Below are 23,861 nucleotides of genomic sequence, written 5' to 3' on the forward strand. Positions count from 1 at the left end.
GTAGATATTGCTTATAGTCAAACCATTAAATTTGAAAGTGGGAAATTACACAACCTACAAACAGGGACCTCTCTCTCTCTCTCTCTCTCTCTCTCTCTCTCTCTCTATCTCTCTCTCTCTCTCTCTCTCTCTCTCTCTCTCGGGGTAGGGGGTTGCGCTGTATGTATCCGATGATAACCATTAAAATTAGTACCTTTGGCATACTTATTGTACAGCGATACTCTCTCAAACATTCTTTGACATTCGTTGATACCTAAATAACACTAGCTTGACAATGATGCAAGGTATGTCATTGTGTAATTCTTGCTGCGCTCGCCAGAACGGTAGCACCGTAAAACATATTATTTATAGCTGTTAATAAAATCCATGTAATAAAAATAGCTAACATGTTTTATTGAAACTGAAAGTGCAGATCGTATGCATTTAGATATGATAAATAGCACACAACCGTTCATCCAGCAATTTTTTTGCGAGCTCTGCTTGCTTCTTCGTTCTTTCGTTTTGAAATTCTTTGGACTGCCTAATATTTTGTTAAGAATTTATTGATTGGCAATTGCATGTTTACAGATTTAATTAACTCAATAACGTATGAGCTTATATCCTATTAATATATCAATATTTAAAAATACAAACACCGAAACAAGGAAATTTATTTATCTATATTTAACTTATTAAACGACGCAGTTTAAAGCTTCCAAAAGTGTAAGTACTGTAGCAAGGTTTTCTATTTGATTTTTAATGAAATGTTTAAAAGAATTTGAAACCAATTGCTTAATTTCGATGATTAAGATATTGCAACAAGTTGTAAGGGAAACAATCGTTATCTACGTTAATAAAGTTCAATACGTTTTGTCGTCTAAAATTGTTCATGAAATCTCAGTTGAGATAACGATACGCAATTTGATATGTTGTAAAATTATAGCAAATTCATTCTTTTTACTCAAAAGAAACATAGGTATATTTCCTTTTTCTGACCAGTTTACTTTCTTTTTTCTTTCCTTTTCTCTTATTCTTTTTCTAAAACTTCGAACATCAATTTACAGTGATTGATCCCTCATTCTACAATTCCTTGCGCTCTCTCTCTCTCTCTCTCTCTCTCTCTCTCTCTCTCTCTCTGTGAATGTTTATGTTTTGAAGTAAGTTTACATAATGCCGTTGCAATCATTCTATTGAATCATTGGATACAAATGCATGTAACTGCTCAATTTCACAATAAAAAGAGAAAAGAATCGTTGCTTCCTTGCACATAGCGGTGTCTTCTATTGCCCACATAGAAAATTGTATTAAATATTGGCAGTATTTCAATAAAAGCTTATTTAAACAGAGAGCCAGGGAAGTTGAAGTACATCGTATTTAAACTTCATCAGTGACTAAAGAAGTTTCAGGTAAGCTTTAATCTGGTTTATATATATATATATATATATATATATATATATATATATATATATATATATATGGAAACGTGTTTTAAATGTAAATGTGAATATTAGTTTTGATTTTGGTTTTCATTGTGTGGTGTTTTTTTTTAATTTGCATTTCTGTTTGAATTCTTTACTCTTTCAGCTAAAAATACGAGCTTACAAACTCAAAATTATATATTCCTTTAGCTGTAAAATCATATTGTTAAATGATAGGTCATTAAAATAAAACATTTGTTGTTGCATGTATTAAATGTGTCAAATAAAAGTCAAAAATAGGAATGATGCAAACTAATATTGATAATAGCAAGCAAGCAGGAAGTAAAAAAAACCTTATTTACTTAGTCGATCGTTTTAATTCTTTTTATACAAAACGAAAGTGAAACATAACACAATAAACAAACACAATTAATCCTAGTGAAATTAAGTAAATCCCAATAAAATACAATTCTGTTTTCTAGAAGAAACCTCAAGTGAACTTAATACATGTTAACTGCAAAACATAATTGCAACCAAACAAAACAAAATCATAGGAGGGAAAATCGAAACCCAATTTAAAACGAAAACAAAATCATGGTTTTTAAAAAAGCTGTAGTTATTTTTTGATCTTTGAACAAAGACTCTTATACTTATGTTAATTTCAAATTGTAAACTAAAGATAAGATGCGTATTTTCACATAGCCTTCAAAATTCAAATAGTCATTAATGATTAATCAATGAAGTTTGATGTATCAACAAACAAATTCTTAACATTAAATGCTATGTTTTATGTTTCATGCGGGTACCCTGCTGGTAAGAGGATAGCAAGCACATTGCAGAAAAATTAGAAAACCAGCAGAATGTGTATTTTTGTTGCAATGACTACGCCTCTAGCCAAGTATTAAAGGAGGCGTTTACTAATCAAATTTACATTTATATCTAAATAATTTAACTAATAGTGAGTAAAATACGTAAATTATCATTGTCGACCAGGACATTGTATGGCCCCCGTGTATGTTAAGGTTACCAAAGTATATGTAACTACAACTATTAGAATTTCTTGGGTCAATTCTTGGGTCAATTCTTGCAAACTCGTGGAGTTAATGCGTTAAGCGTAGCTTTAATTTTCATCAATTAAGAAAAAATACACGCACTATGAACAAAAAAAAAGAAGAAAAAAAACAACAAGAATACACTCAATGAACCAGAACGATGTAGAGATTATTTCTTATAGCTTGATGTACTTAAATTAGAGCTGACATTTGGTTGTACTCTGACGCTTACAGGTCGTTTAACTCAGTGGCATAGATTTTTGGCTTGTCAATTTTGAACTATATGAATTCAAATCGATATGCATTAAAAATAAACGTTCGAACTGTATTTTTTTTAAAAAATTTTATTTGTTAATAGATTAAATGATTTAACAGTAATTTCTCAAAAATGTTAATATAAGATATACAGCGAATGAGCAATGGTGGCTTAAATCAATATTAAAGTGATAGGCATTCTTTGTATAATGATTTATGGCGATTTGGTTTTTATACGATACTATTTAAGAATTGTTTAAAATGGGGCAGATATTTGACCATTCCAAATATAGTCCTTTGATTAACTTTATTATACTTCGAGGGTAGCTAAACCATTATATTGATCTAAAAACAGTAATAATTATTTAATTATATGATCAGAGACGAATTTATTTAGACTTATCTCATTGATTGTTATCAAGCGACGATTTTTGTTTGAGGCCATAGCCAAACAAACTGAGAAGCGCGATATTTCATTGAACGATCTATTTTTAGTCCAATGTAGAGAAAATTAAATGTTATCAAGGTCATGTGCAGGTGAACATAACTTTCTGGGTTTTTTTTTTCTAGTTATGAGTTGGATATGAGTTTACAAGAAAACTAGGAATAAATTGCTCATATAATATTATCTTATATCCTATTAATACCTAATATCTAAAAATACAAACACGTGGACACATATGGAAATTTCTTTATCTATATTTAATTTTATCTTTAAACGACGCATTTAAAAAGCTTACAAAAGACATTCCGTTCAATTCTCAATAAATGTTATTTTTTCTAAAACAAATTGCCTTATCCGTTTTTCATTATATTATATCATAAGGTTAACAAAATATAAATATTTCGATGATAAAAATAAGTAAAGCCAACTTAATGTAGTTCAGAAAATTCAATATGTTTTGATGTTTAAAAATATTCATGAAATCTCGGTTGAGATAACGATGCAAAATTTAGTATAATGTTAAATTATATACTTAAACAAATTCATTTTTTACTAAAAAGGACACCTTCCTCTGGTGACAGTGTTAAAATTACTTTCAGTTTATTTTTGCTACTTTTCGTCTATCTTAAAGATGCACTTAAAGTTATTATGTCCAAAAAAGGTGTCTTAGGAAAGGATCTATTCATTGGAGCAAACCTTTGGAAATATCAAGGCTATGAACGCTTTTCGGAAACATATCAATCTTTAAAACATGATTTACCTTCAATCATATTTATTTCTAATAATAAAGAACGTGTATATGGCATTGTTAATCATGTATCTTTTATTAGTAAGCTTCATTTGGTATTCTTATGTCAATGTTATGTCATTAAAGCATACCATGATGCCTATATTAACGGTTGTGTCTTGAACATAACTCAAACGTTTTGACTTGGGCAATTAAGACATATCCAAATTTAAGCAACTTACCGATAAACGTATTTACCAATGAGCAACTTCACTTGATCTCTAGATCAATTTTTTTCTTTAAGTTACATAGTAACAGATAAGTTACAGATAAGGAAAGTTATTTATATCATGTTTCGTCTCATTTTATACAGGCATTGTGACTGTTGTGTAAAGCTTGAATCAAACTAGTATTAAAAAAACAACATAGCAATATCAATTATGTTAAGGTATATTTGAATTTTAAAAAAAAAACAACAACTATATAGTGATTGTCAGACAAGAAAGATTTAAAAAAAAAGCAAAATTCAGGAAATTTAAGTATTTTTGTCAAAAACTTAGATTATGTTCATATGAAGAAATAAGAAACAAAATTAGGAAAATACTTTTCTTGAGAAGAAATATGACACGCAGAAAGTCAAATCCTATAAGGAAGTAGTAATAAGAGCCGAAAGTAAATTTTAAGTAGGAAACGAAATGGTGCTTGCTTGCATTTAGTCTTTTCACTTTTTTCCGTATAGGTAATTGTATTAGATCTATCGTTATAAAGTATTGACAGTATTTCAATAATTTGCTTACTTAAACAGGCAAACAGGGAACCTGAAGTACATCGCATTAAAACTTCTAAATGGTACCTTAACTTCATCAATGAAAACACACGTTCATGTTTTGTTTTGGTTTTTTTTTTTAGATTTTTGGTAATCAGTGTGTATATAAAGACCGGAAAGCCAAAAAAAAACCCCACCCAAAACAGTTCAATTAATTAATAAAATAATATTTATTCTATAGATCTTTAATTAAACGCCAGGAATTTATATCCGCGTAAAATCGCGAGAAAAACCCTTAACAAAATTTCGCTATCTCGCCAATATTTTTTCAGAGTTGAGAACAATAAGCAAAAAGGTAAATAGTTCCGCGTCCGCGATTTAAGATTTTCATGATTTGATACAAAACAGCGGGAATTAAGTGTCTGCGTAATATAAGGAATTTACAGTATAAAGGGCAAAATATGTTAGGTTAATAGACCTCATTTTGTATTGGAATACCACTTAAAAAGAACCTAATCTCTTTTTGTTATAGTCAATTTCTTATGTCTTAAAGATTACGATTATTTTATGTCTTTCGGTTTTCAATGTGTTTTTCATTTTATTTTTTAATCATTATTGTTTCAATTGCTACTCTTTGTTCTTAAGAATTTTAAGCATGCAAAATTAACATAATCAAAGGCAATGTATGTTCTTGTTATAAAATCTTGTGGTTAAACTAGTCATAAAATGAGTAAAATATGCGCGTATTAGATGTGTCGATTTAAGTTAAGAAAACAAATGACTCAAATTAATATTGATAAGGACGTATCAAAAATGTATTTATTCAGCTTTATTTGTAAACTTTATTCGTGTTTTAAGCTAGTCTCGTTCAACCAGACGCTCGGCTGTCTCCGTAAATCTCCGACTAGCAGAGTATGTGTGCCGGTTTGAGTTTGTGTGATATACAGTTCTTAATTTTATTGCGGTTATAATTAAGGAACTTACGTCGATTTAGTCTTATACTATAGTCTCGCTTTCCAAAGACTCAGAACTTAAATTTGACGAAGCGGTGAATGTTTGTTGACAAGTTTTACACGATAGCTAGATTTTAAATTGAAATACCTTAAAACATTTACTGGTTCTACCCTATCCCATAAGGCTACACTGCAAATAAATCCTTTCCATTTATAACCGTTATTAAACTTTCCAATTGTTCCCGTCATTTTTTACATGTTAAACAGGAGGTGTGATTTTTTTCAACCAATCAAATTCAATACCAGTATTTTGGTAAGCCTCGTTTTAAGGACACAAACATTTACGTAACGCTTTACCAGCTCCTGCTCGTCGGGGATTTACGGAGACAGCCGAGCGTCTGGTTGAACGAGACTAGTTTTAAAGGCCGAACATTTTACAAACGCCCCCTTTTTTACCTGTACAAACTTCAAAAAGATGCCGCTTGTCAATCAAGTTTGAAACAATAGCACCCAGTTTGATTGACGTGATCGTCCGAGCGTGATCTTGCCAGGTCCGCGGATTTCTGCTTACTAGCAATTAACAATGTTATCTTTGATATCTTCCGTCACGTATTAAGAGGGGGATTATAAATTGAATTTTTAACATCACAAGTATCAACATTGTTTATGAAAAATAATTATTCAGTAATTGAAAATACGCAATCTATATTTCAATCATGTTGAATGCATGTGATCTAATAAATTCTACGAAGATGCATGAGCAGCTCCAAAGCACATACACTCTTCTGAGCTACTAAAGCTGTATTTACTGGTAATACACTCAACTGGAACTTGTTGCACAAAAACGTCACTCAATGGAAACGAACTCCATTAATTGTCACCGTGTAATGGCTGCCTTTACATCAGTTCCACATTCCAACTGATCGTATGGTTTTCTTATACAATTATATTTATTAAAATATCCTTCCTAAACAATGTCAAGGGCTTAACACAATGTACCGACTTATATTTTAAAGCAGAATTAATTTACTGAAGTTTTGTCAATTGTACTTTACACACGTGTGCTTAGAGAAAATTCGGACGACGCAAAACATTTCTGTATAAAATCGCTTCGTATGGTCATTAGAACAATAACATATTCAAACTATGGCCAATTCTGACTAATTGTTTATTTCCTGTGTATTAATTTGCTTCCTGTGTATAGTGATTAGCAGCGTTCACGACCGCAGGTAGACTGCAAGCCCCGGAAGCTTTCACAACTCTAGAAATTAAGCCCCGCCCTCACCTGAGATTTACCACCCGGTAAAAATGTTCGGCCTTTAAGAAAACGAAAAGGAATCGAAAGAGAAAGTAACAAACCAACCCATACGAAACGAAAACGAAACAAAACCTAATTTATTAACAAAATAAAACGAAACCTAGCAAAATGAAATGTTATTTTCATAGAGTAATAAAAAATGCATTTAATGATTCATTTAATGCGTGGTACATGTAAACTGCTAGATAAAATTGAAACCAAATGAGAAAAGAGCAGATGAAAGCAAATGAATCCCCAATTCAAATTAAAACCAAACTAAACCATACCAGACCATCACTTTGGTTATCATAACACCTTTAAACAAAAACCTTGGCAGCTTCTTGTAAACAAAAGATTAGATGCATATTTTTGCCTAACTTTCAAAATTCAAGTTATGCGTGTTTAATTAACAAGATGTCATTTATAACAAAAAAGTTAGTGAAACATGTTCAAATGTACATCGGTTTTCTATATATTGAAATGCTTTTTAAATATATCTTGTGGGAATATATTTAGCATTTATTTGCAAAAAACTCCATAACCCACGTCGGGGATGAGTATTGTTTTCTTGGAAAATGAATGATGCACCCATTTACATTTAGCCTTTATGAAATAACCATTAAACGCTTTTATATTCACAATTTTCACTTAATTACATTAATAACTACTGTGGAATCATTAAATTTCGTTGGGGCCAATTTTCGTGGATTGCTTAAATTTTACAGGTTCGTGGGGACGTAAATTCGTGCATTCTCTGAAACCTACGAAGGAACTATAACTTTATTACCCTAATTTATTAATTCATGGAGGATGTTAATTCGTGGATGAGAGGTACCCACGAATTCCACGAATTCCACGAAAATTGAGCCACCACGAAATCTAATGATTCCACAGTATTCACAAAAAGTTTTAAATATTATTTTTCTTTTCATATGGTTTTAGAGTGTTTCAGCGTGTTATTTCATTTGGTTTGTTTGGTTTCGATAAGATTCTGCACTTTCATTAATAGATCCGAGTAATTTTACTTCAGTTTCCTTTTCCTGTTTACAATTACATAGCCACCAATATACCTATTATGCATATCATTACATCATAAAACTACGATAAGAGAAAAGACTATCAAATAAAATCTCACGAAATGGTATTTCAAAATTATGAAATGAGTATGGTTTATTGTCTTAATTGCATTTAAAATTTGTTGCTTTGATTGGTATTTGTAAAATTTAGAGAAATCAAAAACTTTAAGGTGATCCAAATTTAAGAAACCAGCTGAGGGATGTGTTTCTTATATTTCCTGCTAGATTGATATTCTTTTGTCCTAATAGACAAATTACATTTAAGTGACTGTTACATATGAAAAATAAAAGGTTCCTGCTATATACATAGCTTTTCTTTATATTCGTTTATTTTATTTCAGTGGATAAACGAATCACTAGTTGGTATGGATGAAGACGCCCACCCCGGAGAACATTGTGTGAGTATACTAGTATGAAGATTAAAGCTTTCAGATTGAATTAAATTCAAAGTATTATAAGATTGAGGCAGAAAAATATATATCAGCATGCATTAAAGAAGTAATGAATACACTTCGGTATTTTCAAAGAGTATTGAGGCCCAATAGGGCAGAGAATGGTCTGATTATTTTACAGACAGAAGTTAAATTAAAGACAGGTTAATTTACCTGAGACAGCCCGATTTTGAAGGATATTAGTATTGTAACCACTTGTTACAGCCTTGTATTAAGAAGCTCACTGAATAGAACTAATATCAGTCTGACACAGGTAAAATGTTACACTGCTGGATCAAAGAAATGACATCACAGCAGTGTTTTAAGTAGAAATAAAAAAGCTTGGTATATGAAAAGCAATGTCATAAATGATATATTTTTCTTGGTAAAAAGCAATGAAAAATAGAATCTGCTGTTATATAATGATATAGGTTTAAGTATGTTATAAACTTCTTCAACTTTTGATGCCGAATATAAAGTATTTCATTAAAGATTATGTTCACCTAGACTCGTCATAAACACAACCCAAAGAATATAAAACTGGAATGACTCGGCTTTAAGCCTTAAGTGTCCTTTTAAAAGCAAAAGTATTTAAGTGCAATAAACGATTGCATTTTGTATTTGTTTCTAGATATTTGCGACCCCCCCCCCCCCCCCTTCCCCCGAAATATAAAACATTGTTGGATAACGGAAGTTTATATTATATGTAATATACAAAAACAGTTACAGATTCTTCAATTATAATATTTATTTTGGTTAAAATCTATTTATCTATCTATCTATTCAATTGTGTTTCTATTTCTATGTATTGATGCATTTTAGTTTGTCTTTTTTCATTTGGTTTGTTCTGTTTTGATAAGATGCTGTACATTAATAATAGATCTTAGTATATTTTTCACTTTTCTTTTCCTGTTTACAATTTCTTAACAATACGTGTACATGATTCAGATTTTTGCCCTTTTTATGATTTCATTATAAACAAATCATATGATCCACATATGATAAACATAAGTGACGAAGTCGCCTGTGTACACATTAATACACTATAACACTACCATAATAGAATGACCTTTTCAAAATAAAAAAATTCAAGACAGGGTTGAGAATTTCAGTTTCAAATTATAAAATAAAAATAGTTTTATGTCCTAACTGCAATAGCAATGCGTTGCTTTGTCTTGTGTTTGTGAATTTTGAAGACACCATACCCTATTGTAATCGGAATTTAAGCATAAAAAATGATGGATGTGTTTCTTATACTTCCTGCCCAATTGATATACTTTGTCCTAAAAATCTCATACACATATGCATATATATGTATTATTCATTATTAGTCACTTTAACAATTGTAAACAAGTTAATATATATGAATATATTAACGGATGTTATTTTTCCCTTCAAAAGAAGAACTCGTATTTGGAAAACCCGACACATTTTAAAGATAAGGTTGGTTGAGAGATTAGTAAAGCACATTTTTTTCCCAGATAGTAAACTATGTTTACTCTTATCTTTGTCAAATTAAAAAAAACATAGCACCATAGGTAAATCTTCTGTCATTACATTTGAAAGACGTCAGATACAAAGCAAAAGAATGAAACCAGATCAAGATTTTCATTCTCATTTTTAAAATTCATTTGACAGTACATACATGTATATGCAAACGTAACTTAATTTTAAAATGGTTTAATTTTTACTTAAATGGAAAATTCATGCGACTCTATCATTAGCGGTATTGTTAAAATCTATAAAACATGTTATATCTATTTCCTTATCTTGTTGTGATGCGTTAAGTAACTGTGTTCTTTATAGATCAGATATCTCTGCGATCATATGAAAGTATATGCAAACGTTTCTTAATTCTGTTTTTGATGATTTTTTTAATTACTTAGATGAGCAGTATATGGGACTGGATCATCAGCAGAGTTGGATATTCCAGGAAATTGGTTTGTAGATTTAGTTACATGTTATATTTAAATCTACAAGCCGTGTTAAGTGGTAATGAGATTAGTGAATGATTTTTTAAAATTTTAATTAAAATGTCCATGCGAACATATGGGAATCCAAAAAGAAGGGGTTAATGAATTGGTTTGTTGAAATTTCAATTTACAATGCTTAAAAGTCTATTTTTATCATTAACTGATTAAACATTTTATTGTTTCTAGAATTTTTAAAACATGTTACACGTATATCTATTTCCGCAAGCCTTATCTTGTTGTAGTGAGTTTAGTTACTGGTTTCTTTTTATTGAGCTATAGATCAGGGGCCCGTTTTACAAAGCATACTTAGGACTAAGTTATATCTCAGGAAAGAACTCTTCCCTAAGTTCATTACTTATCCGGTTCACTATTCAAGTCTTATCTTATGATCTTATGAAATTCCTAAGTTATGTCTTAACTTTAAGACGGGTAAATCGATGTCTTGGGAACAAACTTAACATGGCGACGGTTTATTCTATTTTGAAATGAATTAAATGCACATTAAAGTTAAACAAAGATATGAGAATACACGAATCATTAGGACTTGTTCACTTTACTTCCTAACTGAAAACGTTAGAACTATCAAAATTAACATATATTTCTTCAATTAATTTCTTTGGTGAAGACTTTTAATTTTAATATGTTTTTTTAGATTATCTGGTCGCACACGCAGCGTAGCGGGTATTGTGATAGCTAGTGCACTGATGATAATGGAATTAGTCATGCCCGAGAATCACTGATATCTTAAGTAGTTTGATAAAAACAGAAATAAATACTAAATTAAAATTCAATTGCAGAATGATTGGATGATTTGTCCTATCTCTCCTCGAAACAAGCTTTTCTTTTACGAAAGAAATGTTATATGTTTTCTTTGTGGTGGGGTCAGAGGTTACATATTTCATTTTTTTCTGGGGGGGGGGGGGAGGGTAGGAGTGACCGGGAAGTGGTTTAGGTATGTCGATGCTAAAGCATCCAAGGGAATGCTGTTTAATTCAGAAATTGTTGCCTTTTACCCTCGTTTCCTCTATAAGCCAATATGCATTTATTTGCGATGTTCCCTTTTGTTAAAAAAGTCCCATTCTTATATCAACCATAACAATAAAAAAACGCGTTACATTAAACCTAGTTTAAAATTCCACATCTTTCCATTCTAAATAGTACTTGTCACTGCATGTGATTATTGCATTCCATTTGGAATATACCGGAAGATATAGTAAAGTCATAAAATTTGGATATCTATACAAGTATTTTAAATTTAGGATTAAGCATATCTGTATATGTTAACACGGACTATTTATAATAGACCAACTATACCCAAAGAAATGCACTCAATCATTTATAAAGAATAACATAAATTCTAGCAGTGACCAATGTTTTTAATTAATTCATGTCGTCAAGAATCATATGTACATGTAGCAAAACACGAGAAAGATTCTACAATCTCTCAAATTAAAAAAATACCGTTTTCAAAGAATATACGGGTTTATTACGTTATTTTCATCTACTCGTGTATGCATGTGAAGGTAAAATATTATACAAAATTTCAGTACATGCACATTAGCACTACACTATTTACATTCTATTTACACATTTTAACTTTTTTTCTAATTTGATTCTAGGTGAATAAGGGAATAAGTTTTTTCATTAACTTAGAAAGTTTACATCCGTGCCATACTAAAAAGAATCTACATGATCCATATATGCTAGTATATGTTAACAAATTTGTTTAAAAGTGGCTTACAGTGTATCTTAAGATTATACAGTCAACTGCGTTATGCTAAGAAAGTTTTGTGAAACAGCTATGGCAAATCTTAGGAACTTCCTAAGTTATAATTAAGGCACAGCTTAAGTTCCATCTTAGAAAACATATTTAGGAAATCTTTGTGAAACGGGCCCCAGATATCCCTGCGATCATATGAAAGTATATGCAAACATTACTTAATTTTGTTTTCTGATGACTCTTTACCTAGGTGAGAAGTATATGGGACTGGATCATCAGCAGAGTTGGATTTCCCAGGAAATTGGTTTGTAGAATTAGTTACATGTTATATTTAAATCTACAAGCCGTGTTCAGTTGTGATGAAATTGGTGAATGATGTTTTTTTAATTTTAGTTAAAATGTTTCTGCAAACATATGGGAATCCAGGAAGAAGAGGGAAATGAATGGGTTTGTTGAAATTTAAAGCCTTGTTATTTTTTCTTTATTAGGACTTTTTTCTGATGTGGTCAATACATATCATCAACTTTCTTATTCAAAGAATTTATATTGGTGTACATAAAACAACTGTGCATTAGCTAATTTAATCAAACGTAACAGCAATCTACTACACGTGGAATCTGGTTCCTTATACATGTACGCTGCTTATATAGTTGCGACATAAGAGCCAATACAAACATGTTTACATTCAGAACATCAGTATAATGTGCATGATAAATTTGTATTTGTTTTTTGTCTTTCAGAATCAACCCAACGAAACTTGGAAAGGTAAAAATAAAAATTTTTCTATTGTTAAAATCTTATGTATAAGTTCAATCAACGTTGATCTCTTTTTTGTGTGTCGCAAAACGATTAATTGTATGCGGACTTCTTTTTTTTTTTTGTCGCAGAAACTTAGACCATCTAAAGATGAATTTAAAAGGGCTCTATAGTCATGGCGATCTTTTAACTAAATCAATCTCCTTGACATTTTTAAAGTTAAACTATTATTATTTTGTCTCTATGTAAAGACAGTTAACGGCTAGAGGTAACTTATCCCAAATTTTGCGGAAGATCTAACGGCCATTTTGTTCTTTAAACCTCCATAACAACCACCAATGCTTTATTATACCCGCACTTTCTAAAGAAAGTACGGGCATATTGTTGTTACCCTCTTCCGTCTGTCCGTCCGTCCGTCCGTCCGTCTGTCTGTCACGTTTTACTTTCTCAAACTGCTCTTACATGTTATGAACCAGCAAACTGAACTCTTGGAGCTTGGTTAGGGTTGTCAAGTTTTTTTGTTAAAAGGTTTCAACAATTCTCTGGTATCAATTAATTGGTAAAAAATGACGTTTTTTCCCAAGAAAACTTTTTCCTCGAACTCTCCTATATTTTCAACAATAGAAAAATCATCTCTTGGAATATGTTTTCGGGTGTCATATATATGCTCAATAAGGTTTCGGAAATTTCAATTTTGTCTTTGGGGTCTTTTGGTAGCTGAAAAATGACGGTTTTTTTTTGTTTTTTTTTTTTTTTTTTAACAAAAAAAATCTAGTTTCAAAAACGTCAACATTTTTTGCAGTAGCCAAATGATCTTCTAGAATATGATTGATTAAGGGTGTCATTTTCAAGTGTGATCAGGTTTCAGACCTTTTTTATCACGATGATTGATCGTCAACAAAAAATGATGTTTTATTGCAAAAAGTATGGTTCACAGAACTCCTCTTACATCTTTTGGAGTAGTTACGTCATCTTTTGGGATGTAATAGGGGCTGTCCTATAGATGTGCAATGTTTTGAAAATTTAAATTTCATCCAGGGAGTAAAATAATAGCAAAATATTGACGTTTATAGCTAAAAAAAAAACCTACATCTTACATGAGATATGATGAAAAGTCATATTTCTATCAGGGGATCAATAATTAATATCACCCACCCTCCCCCCCCCAAAAAAAAAATCAAACGTGGTTTTAAAGACTCATTCTTACGTGTGTATAGTAGCAAATTTTTAATAATTTCTTAGTTGCTCTTTTTCTTCCAATGTTCATTAACATTTTGGAAATTGTTAAATTTAATTTTTAAGATAAACAAAATGTTATATGCAGGTGTATTCGCCTATTTGGGGCAATTGTTAAGTCTCCTAAACAAAGCAGGATTATCATTAGGCTGGGAATGACCCACATGGTTCAAACACTACTGGCGTGCGACCAGATCTGGCCAAGTAATATTTCTCGCCAGTGCATTCTCACGTCATTTTTCGTATATTATTTTATGTATTGATAAAATGATGTAACAATGCGCTGGCGAGAAATGGTACTCAGCGAGAACTGGTCACACGCCAGTACATATGAATGAGATGAAATACTTTATAATTCCCAGTTCTAGAATATCAGAGTGTCTCCAAGGGGGCTTTACATATATACCATTTGATGCAGAATGACACAATTCAAAGAGTAAGAATAAATACGTTTTATGGATGGAAATCTCCAAAGGTATTAAAATATATAGTGTATTATCATTTCCTATTTCAGAAGGGGGTGGTGGTGGTTGAAAGACAACACCTGGGGGTTATGTTCTTCACACCATTTGATGCATCATTGTGACATTTAAAGATAGGTTGGATTTCCCTGTTTCATGGGGTCAGAACAATCCCATATGATCATGTCCTACATTGAATTTGATGCATTTTAATACATTAAAAAAGAAGGACCCCTTCCATTCTATTATATCTCATATAAACATGATAAGTCTCTATCCTTACTTACATGTAATACAAAAATTTAATACAAAATTGTCACAGGGTCAATATGGGGTCAACTCAATAGTGTAAGTCTAACAAATGAAAAAAATAACTTTTGCAATTAAAATGACAGAAACTGTACAAATGCGATAGGATAGGTAACAATGATAAGCTTATTTAAATATGCAGTTTGCTGGCAAATGGAGCTCACTTATTTAAAAATTGAACGTAATAGTTATATTCAGACCGGTTTCTCAAAATATTGTGCTACTATACATGCATTATGCTTACCTTTATAATTGTTCAACATCATAATGATAATCCAGTTAGAGCACAATATGAATCCCTTTAGCTGATCATCACAAAAGAAACGTTTATGCATGTTAACTAATCCTTTTTTGCATATGGAAAACACATACCTGCAGACCTGTGTTGTGTACGTAACTTCAGACAATTATCAGTTATTTGTAACATGCAAGTATTTTTATGACCTATTCTCCAAATCCCCTTGCACTATTTTATCAGGTAAATAACTATTTATAGCACCCATTTCAGCTTTAAGGTGGTAGAAGACACCTGCATATTGTGATGTATACTCCCTATTGAAATAAACAATGAAGTATAAATATAATATTTTACCCAAAAATTATGTTACCCAACAGTGAAGCGCAATTGGTTAGAGCGTTTATTTGTCTGTGAGAGCATTGGGAGCCGAGGTCTATTTTTGGTAATTTTACTACATTATGTATCGATATAAATGAATTTTCATTGGGGGGAGGGGGTCTGGACCCCTCACTTTCACACATCTAAATCTGTGCGCATGATGATGTACATGTAGGCACACAGATGCAAATCTAAAGCAGGCAACCGCTTATGGGAGGTGGCATAATTTAATTTTGTTTGTAATAATCATATAGACCATTATACTTTTTATGACATGAAATGTTAAGATTATTAACTGAAAAGAATTGACATGCAAACAATTCAACCCCAAATTGTACACAAAGTGCCACTTACGTGTATTTTCAAATGGTTAGGGATCTCTTCTATTCTGAAAATTATAGTTTTTAAACATATTACCGGAACTTGCATGTGGTATTCATTTTTACATAAACTGGTACAAAACAGTGCTATTTAGGGGGGCAAAAACTTGGTGCGGGTATTACTGTCTAATGACAGCATCTAGTTATCTGTGTGACAATCGTGCAAAAATGTTGTCATGTTAATTAATAATTGTAACTGATTATGCAAACTACTTTACTGGAAATAGGCATTGATGGTAACATATCAACTATCGATAAGTCTAATGATAAACGTGATGACTTCAAATTTTCTCTAGTAAACTTTACTTACTTATGTACCAATATACCTTCATCACCTGCATATGGTGTTTTTAGGAGATGTCTACAAGAGACCCCTTTTGTATTTTTACTGATTTTTGAATCTTCAGAATAAGTCTTCAACTCTGCAGTTCTAAAGCTTATTTAAGTGATTGAAAAAGGAATTGTTTTGTTCTTGTACATTGTACCTCATAACTTTTACCTCTGTATATGTTGACAACAGTTTTGGTCAGTTTTAGTTAATAACGCCAGTTCAAGAAAGGTTAATACATGTGTTTTGATTCTCTTAATTTACTGTTATCAACATCTTAAATAAGGAATAAGGAATCATTCTTTTAGTATTATGAGGTGATTATTTCGGTCGGGGCGTGATCAAACCCAATAAAGCCCGAAGGGCTTTATGATAGATTTGCTCACGCCCCGACCGAAATTATGACCTCATTATATTCTAAGAATGATTCCTTATTACTTATATTTATATTTTTTTAAGCCATCATACGATTAAATATTTAAATATAAATAAGCAAACCCCGCTGGCGCCTCAATTATGCGTCATAAGTATTATGGGTTATATAGTACAAAATCGATACGTAGTGTTATTACAGGCAAAGACACTGGCAAATGTAAATATTTGCAATGAAAAAGATCGTTGTAGATATTAGACAATTACTTATAAAGTTTGAAAGCAGGTTATGTTTGTAATAGAGTGTCAATTTCTGCAATTTGTTAGGTATTTTAATGCCTATTTAATTGTGTCAAGTTTAGGAACGAGTGAAAAAAGATTCAAGTTAACCGTAATTTTTTATCGCACATGATCTATTACTATTTAGACCATTAGAATCAACAAGTTTTAGCGCTGAATTGAATGTACATGTATACAATCTTGACTTTGTATAGTAAATCGAGGACGGGCATTCATTTCAAAGCCTTTGTTTACTGTCAGCCTTATCGTGTACAAATTTGTGGAAAAGATAAAAGATGCATTATGCATTTAGAAAAGTGAAGATAAGAAGTTTGTACAACATTAGGCTGGTACTTAAAAAGAACAAATTTATTGAAATTTCAAGGTTTTTCCTATGCCAAGCGAAAGCTATTACCTGCGTGACCCATGTTGAACTTACGTATGGAATAGATTAATTCAAATAGTCACGTTGGTTTTCTCCAGGTAGACGTTTGTCAAATATGCTCAGTGTAAAATATTGACATGGTTTAAATCGCTTTCCATCGACTGTGTATGGTCAGTAATGTTTGTTTGATCACTTTGGTAATATGCAACTTCAAAGCTTTATTCGAATTTGTTTCCAGAAATAATGCATAGAGTATAATTCAGAAAACGCGCCAATTGATCCACCAAGAGAATAATGTCGATTTAAATGTTTCCTCTCTCTGATTTAAATAGATAGCTTAGGTGCATTCGTTCTTTGCGCAGTTGAACATAAATTTTGTTGTTTGAAAGTTTATCAACGTAACCCCATTATCTTTATCCACAACATTGTGAAAATGTACCGATTAGAATAGACTTCGCAAATACAAAAACAATAACTGACAAAAAGAGGACATAATCAATATTTTACTATTGTGATTAGAAAAATATTGTGTTGAAATATATCTTTTTTTAAAATGAAAATTAGATGTTTATCAGATATTCTGACAAAGCAATCCTATCCTATCCTATATTCTGTATCCGGCATCCTATCCTGCAAATAAGCTCTATCCTAATCTATCCTATCCCACACTATCCAAATATATGAATAAAAGTTAAATAAACAAAATTTGAGAAAGAAACAATTATTTCAGCTAATATAGTACTCAAAATGATTAATTAAAACATGAAAACGAAAATTCTTAGAACAAGATAACTTATTTACCTGAACAACGGTAAAATTAAATCGTACGCGAATTGTCCACAAAAATGAAAACAAACAGGTAACCGATTAGATTTTTAACTCAGCTGAACTGAAAGCTCGAGTGTGCTTTTTTGAACACTTTTTGTCCGGCGTCCGTCTGTCTGTCTGTCAGTCCGTCTGTCTGTCTGTCCATAAACTTTTTACATTTTTGACTTCTCCAGAACTACTGAGCCGATTTCAATCAAACTTGACACAAAGGCGAATCTAAGATTGTTAAAGGGCAACCCCCACTTTCAAAGGGAGATAATTAAAATTCATTGAAAATGCTTTGGTATTTTTCAAAAATCTTCTTCTCAAAAACCATTTGGCTAGAAAAGCTGAAACGAGTGTGGAAGTATCCTCAGGTAGAGTAGATTTAAAGTTGTGAAAATCATGATCCCCGTGGGTTGGGTGGGGCCACAATGGGGGTCAAATGGGGGTCAATGGGGGTCAAATTCATAGGAATATACATGTATAGAGTAAATCTTCTTCTGTAAAACTGATCAGTCAGGAAAGCTGAAACTTGTGTGGAAGCATCCTCAGGTAATGTAGATTTAAGTTTCTTCAATCATTATCGCCAGGGGTATGGCGGGGCCGCAATGGGTGCTGAATTTTTACATAGGAATATATAGAGTTAATTATTAATTTTTTTTCTCCAAAACTGATCAGCCAGGGATGCTGAAACTTGTATGGAGGCATCCTCAGGTAGTGTAGATTTAATTTTGTTCCGATCATGATCCCTAGGATTAGAATGGAACCACAATTTGGAGTTGAATTTTTATCTAGGAATATATAGAGTAAATCTTTGAAATCATCTTCTCTGAAACTGATCAAGTCTGTTCAAATCATGATGCAGGGGTAGGTTGGGTATTCAAATGGAGGTAAGGATGTCAAATTTTTACATTGGAATATATAGGGACAATCTTCTAAAAGACAAATTGTCTAGAAAAGCTGTTACTTTAGTTAGTTCAGATAGTGTATATAAAAAATTTTCGAAATCACATTCTTCAGGAGTAAGGTTGGGCCATATGGGAAGGGGTTCAAATTTTACAAAGGAAAACATTTAAATTGTTATAATAACTAAAATGTTATAAGGAATAGACAGGTGATTTTTTTATACAGGGTTTAATATTGTACAACATTGTTCAGATATCTTGTATATGACTCCAGAAAGCTGATTTTATTATGCCTATTGTTGCTCAGGTGAGCGATATGGCCCATGAACTTCTTTTTTTTTGTGGTAAGATGTTCAGCACCGTTTTGTTAATATAATACATCAATGCCCATTCTTAATGTTTTAACTTGTAAAACAAATTAAATCAGCATTGTAAATACTTTGTTAAGTTAATTTCCGTTTTGCAAAATCACTCTTAAAATTAAGCTCGAATCTTATTGGCTACATGATGCAGGATAAGATAGGATAGGATAGAACTTTTATATTTCTGTTATGGATCGTGCATCCTGCATCCTATCCTATGCTATCTTTGTCAACTTTCAGGATGGCAGCACTGTACAGCTGAGGGCTTACAAAACTATGGCACCCTGTCAAAAAATCCTTATTTGGAATACGAGTATGAAGGATTTATCAACTTGAAAGTGAGTATTTGTTTTCTTTATTTTAATATATACTTCTATTCGAAGTTTTTGGAAAAGCTAAAGAGTTCTCTTTTCTTTGATATATATAAAGTATACAATTATAAGAAAGGATTTGAAGTATAAATGTTCTCATTGAATTTATCAAATTCACAGGACAAACAGAAAATCAATTCTGAAAAATATTCGCAACTAGCCAAGTATGCGCAAACAGCAGATCATTCTTCGCAAAGTAAACCAGGCGTAAGTATTTACTGACAATATTATAATCTGTTAAATATACCGAGGTTTTTATTCTTATATGAAATATTTAATGTGTGAGAAAGAAATATTTTAAAAAAGAAAATATTTTTTAACGCTGTCTGTAGAATCTTTTTGTATTTTTTTTTTTTAGGAAAAAGATGAATATGTTGCAAAAGGTAATTATATTTAGCTTGTTGTATTTTACTTTTGATTTTATAGTTCTTATCATTGTATAGATTTCAAAACTTAAATACCACTGACGGTAAGAAAAAGTTTTACAGACCAATTATCATAATTGCGTTGGTGTGAGCATATGTGGTATGAAAACAAACTTACTAAGTTATTACCGAATATTAATCAAAATTACCAGATTCTGGAATGAAGATCCCGCAGGGTGTATCACCCTTATTTTGATAAATATATGCATATTAAATCACATTCATTGAAAAGACTGTTCAGACTGTTTTCAGCGGGCGATGATTTTGTAATGATTTTTTAAGCAATTCCTTAAAACAGGCATTTGGAAGCTCAAAAAGGACCAATTATTCAACATTGGTTTCAACTTGCTAGTTTTTGCTTTGTTAAGAGCTAGTTTGTATCGTATAATGAATATTGTCTGCTTAATAGACCGACGTCTAAATCACATCCTTTCAGCTTACTGCAAAAAATAACTGAGATGATTGGATTTAGTAGCAGGTTACTCAAAGCGCCGGCAAGCACTTCAAACTATACAAACTATACTTGTATAAATTCGGACTGACAGCACATTGTTCTTATGAAATAAATTGAACCAAAAATGAATTTCAAGAACATCATGTTCTCAGATAATATAATGCAGAAAATGGGTGTAAGATGTTTCAAGATTTAATTAACGAATGGATAAAACATATCATAGTTCCCCATTGGAAATCCAAAAACAAATTCTCTATCGAAATATATAAATATTGCAAAAACTGTAAAATTGAAAATCGTATGGACAGTAAGTTGATAATGTATTTGTATAGATGCCGGACTGTTAAGTACGTTTTAAGTACGCCCTCTTTTGTCATTGTCCACATAAATCTGCTTGTGTCATTTCAAGAGAATACATTGTACATATTATCAGTTATAACTTTGAATACAAAGTTATTGCCTTTTAGATTTATTTTTTCCATACTCCTGACCTTAGTTTAAGTCGTCTTGTCTTTGTAGAAAACAAGCGTATGAAACCTGAACCATCCATTACATGTATTTGGTGCGAAGATAAAAGGGTTGTCCTTGCTTTCAAACCATGCCTCCATCTTGTCTGTTGTGAAGATTGCGCCCCGGCCATGAAGCATTGTCCTGTCTGTAAGAAGTACATCAAGGATATGTTCCCAGCGTACCTTGTTAACTAAACAGATAAATTGAAATAGAGAAGAATACAGAGTTGTTTTTTTTTTCAATATATGGTACATCCTAAATAGGTATTTTTATATGCTGCCGAATTAAGAAAATATCCGTCAACCCTTTAAACAAGAAACAAGAAACCAAAACAAAATTTTAGATTTTTGCAAATACATATATCTGTGTACGATTTTTTCAAGTCTAGAAAAAAACGCCAAAGGTGATCAAATTGTCCAGTCATTCGCTATCGAGTCTACAATTTGGGTCAAAACAATTACCTACAGGATTTTGTGTAAAGATTCTCCTGTTAATAATTTATGTTTAAAATGGATGACTTTAGCTCCGAAAAAATATGACAATAGATTTAAAAATTCAGTTGTATTATGAGGCACTTAATTTTAAATTTGATTTTAATTTCAGTCCAGGTTTTTTTATTAAAATTGATTCAAATATCGTATAGTAATGTTTCATCGGTATATTGTAGATGAAAAATAATTTGAATTAGTATGATTTCATTTTCAACTATGATTGAATAATAGATGATTGAACGGTATCTTATCGACCTGTTGGCTTTATCAGCAATTTTGAAAATGATCAGATGTATGCGATATAATTGGGATTCTAAAGACACATTTTGGAATTTTGTCTGTATTACCAAAATAAAAACCTTTAATAAACACATATGCTACACTACGGTCAACGCGGTTTGCGCATTTACCGTGGTACCTTAACCTGTGAAATTGATCGCGGTTAAGCACAAGTAACTCTGGTAAAAACCGCACATCCTAGTGGTACAGCTTATCCCCTTGTCCACACCGTCGAAGAAATGTGATACTTGTCCAGGTGAAAACTGTTCTTGTTTTTAACGCGAGTTACCTCCCCCAATTTCTTTTCACAACGGGAAAACTTCCATCATTGGTGTTTATAGGATAAATTATCCTCTATAAGGCTTTTATAGGATTTAAAATCCTATGAATTAGCATGTTGGAATATTTCATCCAAGAGGATAAAAATCATGTAAATATCATCTTGATAGATTGTATGTTAGGGATAACTAAACACTTATGATTCAATTTACTGATCAAATTGTTTAGTAAAAGTAATATTCAAACAATGAATGTATTGATCTATCAAATAATGTCAATATATCCATCTTATGAATTACTAACAATCGATCACATTCAAATAAATTCCTCTAACTCACCCTTATAGTAAAGCAACTCTCAATTCATCCAATATATCGTTTGGTAATTTGTCAAAAACATAAATATATGTACCATCAGTAACATATTCTTCTTGACATGACTTAGTATTGAGCTTATAGCAATGAAGTTTAACATATTCTGAGAAAATATATACCAAAAATTACCAATTCTGTTGAATATTAATGAAATTATTTCCGTTTATGTAAAACTGAGCTAACAAAGAGTTTTGTTTTAATTATTGGCCTCACACAGTTTTCAATTAAAAGGAAAGAACAAGAAGTTCAAAGGAAGAAATCTCATGGAGTGGCAGGAAGACTCATTGCAAGAGAGCCAAAATTCTTAGAAAAATACTGGTAATGGAATTTGAATATCTTGATAATTTCAAACTTTTAAAGTGGTTTACAGATATATATCGTAATTTCCCCAAGCATCAGATTGTCTTGGGCTATCGATAACAGCATTCTTTGACAATATGATCCTAAAAGTAGGATTATGAGGCATAAAGTCAGACAGACAAGTAAAAGATGAGCACAGAGCAGGAAAGCACATACCAGTGGGAAATGAGTGACTTATCAAATGACAGGCACATTTTAATTTCAACTTAAACACTTCAAAATTTACAAAAATAATGATTGATATAAGTTCAATCTGGCATATTAATAATAACAAATAAATGTTGCTTTTATAATCTTTAGCTTTCAATAAATCCCTTGAAAAAGGCCGCCTCTCTTATAAATATTGATGAATTTTTAAAAAATGCATGCACCATTAATATGAAGTTGAGAAAGATATGGTTTTTTATCTCAAAGGTACATGGTACATAAATTTATGTAACCTCTTTCTTCTCTAACTTTTACTTCCTAAGCAGAATTTATTCAAAAACTTGAACATGAAAAAAATAAATCACTGGCTGTGGCCTTCAACTCAACATTCGGGTATATCGACGACGTATTATCAATTAACAATTGTAATTTCCAATTACGTCGACTTGATACATCCAAGTGAACTTGAAATAAAAGATACCACAGGGTCTGTGTCATCTGTTTCATATTTGAATATTTTACTGGAAATAGACATTGATGGTAACCTAACAACAAAACTTTATGATAAACGCGATTACTTCAATTTTTCTATTGTTGATTTTCCTTACTTATGTAGCAATATACCTTCATCACCTGCATATGGTGTTTTTATCTCTCAGTTAATTCGATACGCAAGGGAAAGCTCTTCGTATGAACCGATTCTAGGGCAAGGCAAGCTACTGACAAACAAGTTGATTAAACAGGACTAACAACAGTCTCGTTTGAAGTCATCTTTTCATGATACAACGACCATATCAGCAAATACAATCTCCCACTGGGTCGCATGCTGACTGACGTTTTCATACTAATTGTTATACCTTAATTAATCACCTAATTGTCT

The 23,861-nt window shown here is 31.5% G+C and overlaps 1 protein-coding gene across 2 annotated transcripts; it reads left to right on the forward strand.

Moving 5' to 3' along the window:
* The first annotated feature begins 689 nt into the window (after positions 1-689).
* Positions 690-21,264, forward strand: LOC128186210 (baculoviral IAP repeat-containing protein 7-B-like). 2 transcript variants are annotated; one of them, XM_052855998.1, is made up of 10 exons: positions 690-702; positions 8,310-8,366; positions 10,286-10,339; positions 12,343-12,396; positions 12,486-12,539; positions 12,833-12,857; positions 19,532-19,629; positions 19,783-19,869; positions 20,021-20,045; positions 21,061-21,264. In XM_052855998.1, exons 2-10 carry the CDS (start codon positions 8,334-8,336, stop codon positions 21,243-21,245), a joined length of 615 nt encoding a protein of 204 aa, XP_052711958.1. In that variant the 5' UTR covers positions 690-702; positions 8,310-8,333; the 3' UTR covers positions 21,246-21,264. The 2 variants fall into 2 exon arrangements, with proteins under 2 accessions (XP_052711958.1, XP_052711957.1); XM_052855997.1 differs by lacking the exon at positions 690-702 and adding an exon at positions 1,308-1,385.
* The last annotated feature ends 2,597 nt before the right edge of the window (positions 21,265-23,861 follow it).

The sequence above is a fragment of the Crassostrea angulata genome, chromosome 5, assembly GCF_025612915.1.
Source record: "Crassostrea angulata isolate pt1a10 chromosome 5, ASM2561291v2, whole genome shotgun sequence".
NCBI lineage: Eukaryota > Metazoa > Mollusca > Bivalvia > Ostreida > Ostreidae > Magallana > Magallana angulata.